At 36.9% G+C, this 6,206-nt stretch overlaps 1 protein-coding gene across 1 annotated transcript; it reads left to right on the forward strand.

Annotated features, from left to right (window-relative positions):
• LOC104771932 (glycine-rich cell wall structural protein 1.8-like) lies at positions 3,256-4,471 on the forward strand. Its single transcript, XM_010496552.2, has one exon. It carries the CDS (start codon positions 3,287-3,289, stop codon positions 4,286-4,288), a length of 1,002 nt encoding a protein of 333 aa, XP_010494854.1. The 5' UTR covers positions 3,256-3,286; the 3' UTR covers positions 4,289-4,471.

The raw sequence follows: 6,206 nt of genomic DNA on the forward strand, positions 1-6,206 counted from the left end.
TTTACATTTTGTCTAATAATGCTCAAGCTGGTTATAAGCTTTGACGATTGATCGGAGGATCTCAAAACAATCATAGATCATCATGTTTCATAGATTGTAATGATGGTGTCATGTGTGAGAGAAACCAAATTACTAGTAGTGGACTTTTTGTTGTTGTTGTCAGACTGTGTGATCTCCATTGTCAGTGAGGGACCCCAAACGCTTTGTCTTGATTTGTGCAATTTCAATGAGACTCTTTTAGTACAAGGCCGCTTTGTTCCGAGATTTGGCCTAGCAACCGTGAAAGTTATAGAATTATATGTTGTCGTAGACTAAAGATCCATGGCCGATCTTTACATAAGTTTGATGTTAAAAAATGTTGAGAGTTCCTCGGTTCGGATCTGACTAAACCTATTTGTCTACATTTTGTAAACTAACTAAATGCACAAGATTAAATCAAGATCAAAGATATTAACGTCAGGGTCGATATCCAAATCATATCATACTAAGCTGAACTAGATCCGGCCCATTTATATCCAAATCGTTCGTTCATGAGGAATAAGTTGGTGACATAATAATATATTCCAAATTGTGATGTCTAGGATAGTTGATTATAACCGCGTTGTTTGAAGCGTTCTCACTATATGAAATTTTACTATTCTCTTATGATTGAACTTGCACATTGTACTTGATGATGATTCAAAGGAACACACTTTCTTGAGATCATTAACTCAATACGACAATGTGTGGGATATTTGATTGAGAAAACCCAAGTGATTAAGCTTTTTGGGGGAAGCGTGGGAGATAAGTGAAAGAAGAAGAGCACTATGGTACTAGTACTGGTCCTACTACTTCTTCTTCACGCCATTCTTCAACAACGACGGTGTGTGTGCTTTATTCCATGTGATCTCCCACTTCGTGTTTTATTTTTTTTGTGTGTGTATAAAACTGTACATATACTCATTTATATCTACGTGTTTGTACATATTGTATCATCATTACCTTCCTCTATATCTCTCACTCAATGGAACAAAATCGTATTTTGCTGGAACCAATTATGGGTAAATTGAGTGCTTATCCTTTTGACAAAGCCTTAAAGCTTGAGCTCTTCATTTGTCAATGTGTTTACACACTTTTATCTAAAAACTTATTTGCTAAATTCACAGAAACTAAATTTAAACCCCATGAGAATAGTTAAATGAACCGAAAGTTGTGTTATGCGATTATGCGGGTTATTGCAAATTTTACTGCTTTACAGTTTCTTGAGTTATACGTATAGGTAAATTTTCACTTACTAATTATATCAATTACTGTGTTATCAATCAGTCTAGCTTTCAAGCGGCTATCCAATTATGTTTGAAATTCCAAATATATAACTTCATATATTATATCAAGAAGATGCTATTTAGAAATAGTGCAAAATGTATATACCTAATTAATGACTTAATTTTTGTATTTATTATTTTATATCAGTGTATTCTCTACAGCATAATATAAGTAGAGAAGTGGTCTTTGGCTGGACAGCACCAAATCCTCAAAAACTTGATAGGTCTTCTTAGTGGCAATGCTACGACGCAAGACACGCATTAACAACTAACAAGTGTTTTTCTTTGTAAGTAGTCTCTTACCAAAATCTTTATTTTTATTTTGTATTCAAAATGATTTTTGTACCGAAGTTTCGTGCATTACAATAATCATGATTTGATTTCATCTTCTAGAAGTAAGCTCCCATCGAAAAATGTTGGAACTATTTAATTAAGTTCGTCTTAATACTACGATGCATTTATTGGGTTTATAATACATAAGTCTCTGCATTCTTCTATATATATGTGAATACTGTATTTTACGTAATGAAAATAACTTTTAGCTTATAGATTTTTGGGATTAAACTAATCTACAAAATGATGAATCGATAAACAAGAAGGATACGTTGGTATAGTTGGAACGTAGTAATCTATTTAGAAGGCAGTTTTGCTAAATTACTGAAAGTTCCATATTTTGATTAGTCATGCACATGTCATGTGTAGTATTTCATGTAAAAACAAAATAAGAGCTTAGCTGTAATGCAAGATATAAGCTAAAATAATAAACGGAATTAAGGATAATTTGGTTGAGGATAATTCAAATAGGGTTGTTTGAAGATTTGGTGAGGATTTCTCAACACTATAGCTTTGTTAATCAAATCACCAAATTTGGGTTCAATATTATTTGTATAAATTAGACAGTCTATTCAAACTATTTGATTCAGCAGTAATTAAGTTTTTTTTTTTAACATGTTTGTTGGTTTTTTTGGGTCAAAATTTCATATTAAGAGTTTTACTTACATAACAGCGCAAAACATGAGTTTTAGGTGAGAGTAAAAGACTGAAGAAAAGAGGGTTTGGTTTGGAAATAAATGAGTTGTAAGAAAGCTTAACTGAGTAATAGAGGAAACAAGTCAAATGGGAAACTCAACACTATACTTCACGATATATATATATATATATATATAGTGGCTGACTTTTTCTAACAACCGCGGAATCCATTTTTATCAACACAAACGATGTATATCAATGACATTCTACCTTCATAATCATATACTTATAGTGCCAAAAACCAAACTAATTGCATGTTGTTAGTTGAAGACTTATATTGTATAATGGTTGGTTACTAAATGTGTTAAAGTACTCACCTAGAAGAATAGTTATTCACTTATTCAGCTAAAGCGTTTTAGAGGACGTGCTCTTATGTGCATTTCGCTCAAGATCAGTAAGAGAATAACCAATTTTGTGTAATATTCTTAGTAATTACACATCTACGACAATGGATGAAGATGTTATAAAGAAAATAGCAAAACGACATTCGAACTAGTTTATTCTGGAACAATCTATGTCACTCACCTTACGTCTAGTCCATAGATCAACTAACCGAAACTTTTACAAAGAAAACCCTACCTATATATCATTCATTCATTCCTCTATTCCAAGATTGAAGTACTCTCTCTAGTGTCTAAATTTTTATACAAGGCGATAATAATATACATATGTGAGCGGACCTTGTTTTTGACGATTGAGATTGACGTCCGAGCTACTCAGTAGAGATTGCTATATTATAACTTAGAAGAAATGTTGATTAAGTAGAGAGAAACTAAGAAATTGAAACCAAAATTAGGAGTAATGGTAGGGACAGTATATCTACACTTTTGGTCGTACGCATGTGCTTTAACCACTCTGTGTTTTTACAGTGAACACGGCTTAACATACCAAACCCCAGCTACTATAAATACCTCACTTAGTCTTGTCATTTTTATTCATCAAGTTCAAACACAATGGTTTCTCTCAAAGCTTTCTCAACTGTCTTTTTTCTTGTACTCGGCGTTAGCATTTGCTACGCCACTAGCCGAAATCTTTTGAACTACGGTGCTGCTCATGCTGGCGGTGGCGGTGGAGGACATGGTGGTGGCGGAGGTTCTGGAGGAGTTAGTGGTGGAGGTTATGGAGGAGTGAGTGGTGGTGGCTATGGGGGTGGTAGTGGAGAAGGAGGCGGTGGTGGATATGGAGGTGCCGAAGGGTATGCTGGTGGTGGCGGTGCTGGTCATGGGGGAGGCGGCGGTGGAGCTGCTTCTTCCGGTGGTTATGCTAGTGGAGGAGGAGAAGGAGGTGGTGGTGGTTACGGTGGAGCGGCTGGTGGTTACGGTGGTCATGCCGGTGGTGGTGGTGGAGGTAGCGGTGGTGGTGGTGGAGCTGCATATGGCGGTGAAGGAGGAGCTAGTGGTTATGGAGGTGGTGCTGGTGAAGGAGCTGGTGGTGCATTTGGTGGTCATGTAGGTGGTGGAGGCGGTGGTAGCGGAGGCGGTGGAGGATCAGCTTACGGTGGTTCAGGAGAGCATGCTAGTGGTTATGGAGACGGAGCTGGCGAAGGTGGTGGCGCCGGTGGAAGTGAGTATGGAGGTGGAGCTTATGGAGGCGGTGGTGGTCATGGAGGTGGAGGTGGATCAGCAGGAGGGGCTCATGGTGGTGCTTATGGAGGCGGTGAAGGAGGAGGAGCTGGTGGGGGAGGGTCTCACGGTAGTGCTGGAGGCTATGGAGGTGGTGGCGGTGGAGGAAGTGGAGGAGGAGGAGCTTACGGTGGAGGAGGAGCACATGGGGGTGGTTATGGAGGTGGTGGGGGTGAAGGAGGTGGTTATGGAGGAGGTGCAGCAGGAGGATATGGAGGTGGCGGTGGAGGAGGAGAAGGTGGAGGCGGTAGTTACGGTGGTGAACATGGAGGTGGTTCAGGCGGAGGCCACGGTGGTGGTGGTGGTCACGGTGGTGGAGGCTATGCCCCATGAAGAAACCAAGTTAAGATCAACCAAAAGGAAGGCTGAGAAATAAATATGATTTGTGGAGGGGTATACAAATTAAAATGCCTATTTCAAAACATTTTGTATCCATTATTATTATTATTGAACGTTGTATTGTATTTCCTACTAATTGAATATTTTATTGTCTTATATCATTAAGTAAAAGCATAATCTATAGAGCAATGTTATAGGTAAGTTTTATGACCAACTCAACTCAATTCGACTCATAAAAAAAATTCACAATAACGAGTTTTTGAATGAAAATTTCCATCCATTTCACACGCAAAAAAAAAAGATTATTTTGAAAGTAAACTTATAAAGCATTTTGAAGAATATAGAAAAGCGTTTCCTTTAAACAGTGGATTCTACAATAACAATTTCCCTTATTTCAGAAGAAGGAAGTGGAAACTTGGAAGTTGGAAGTTTTAGAAAGCCCTTTATCAAAAAAAAAAAAAAAGTTGGAAGTTTTAGATGTAAGTCTTTGATGAATGATCTGATTTCTATTAAAATGTTTAAGATTGTGATTGATGTGTCAGAAGTTGAAGAATGATAATGTAAATTTGGGTTTATTTTGGGCTTCTAACTAAAAACCAATTGGCAATTAGTAGATTGACCATAACCCTTTATATATTAATGATAGTTCTTTCAAACTTCAGATGTGGGACTTGGATTGTATCCAACAATCTCCCCTTCAATCCAAGGACCACGCCTCCTCGAGATGACAACTCCATTTCGAACCGATCCCACTTGGACCGATAATAAACCCCTTCTTGGACCCCCATTACTCGGGTTGACAAGAGACATGTCATTATCCACTTTTCTAAATCCACCAGGATTTTTAACCTTGGGCTCTGATACCATATAAATTTGGGCTTATCTTGGGCTTCTAACTAAAAACCAATTGGCAATTAGTAGATTGACTCTAACCTTTTATATATTAATAATAGTTCTTTCAAACTTCAAATGTAGGACTTGGATTGTATCCAACAGATAAGTCAGCACTAAGAATGTATTTGGAGGATCCAAAATTAGAGATAAAAAGGCATCTCAGTCTGAATGTTTTGTAGTATATTGTAATAATTTAGGGTCTCACGTGATAAATAAGTATCGAAGTCGTCTTCTTCCTAACAATGTCCAAGCTTTATCGTCTACTCGTTCTTGGCTATATGGTTATGCAACTAACGATGAAGGTATGAGACAAAATTATTACAATATCAAAGTCGTTTTTTGTATGAATCAAAGCAGATCGTGTAGTCTCAACTTGGTTGGTGTTGTTTTTTCTAGTTGTAGGCTTTGTAAGTTGTCATTTGGTTTAATGGCTTTTGTATGAATCTAAGCAGATCGTGTAGTCTCAAATTGGTTGTCATTTTTTTCTTCTAGTTCCATTTAGTAATATTACCCTTTTAGACCCTTTTATATGCTACCCATTTAGAACTCTGTCCATTCATCTTTGTTGTTTTTTTCAAGTGCCCATTTAGGCCTTTATGATTTTAATAGCTTTTGTATGAATCAAAGCAGACACATATAGTCTCAAATTTGGTTGTTGATAGAATGTGGGTTTGAATGATGTAAGATGACAAGGGCGAGACAGTTGTTATTCAAGGAAATCCAACAACTAGCTGGAATGTGATTATGTGAAGATGATCAATCCTTTTGTGAATTTGGAGTTTGATTCAATTAGCGCTAGATTCAATCCTCAAGTTTGCTCGATTTCTAGTCCTACAACAAGGACTTATTAAAAGCTTGAATAATGAGTTGAGTTAAATAATTTATTAGAAACTATAATCTAAAAATCATTTTGACACCCCTAAGCAATGTTCTACTCATATATATAAACCTTAAGAATTTTTGGTAGGTAGCCTCAAAACAAAATTTGATCAGAGTTTGTATTCACAAGAAAACCCCA

The sequence above is a fragment of the Camelina sativa genome, chromosome 20 (genome assembly GCF_000633955.1).
Source record: "Camelina sativa cultivar DH55 chromosome 20, Cs, whole genome shotgun sequence".
Lineage (NCBI taxonomy): Eukaryota > Viridiplantae > Streptophyta > Magnoliopsida > Brassicales > Brassicaceae > Camelina > Camelina sativa.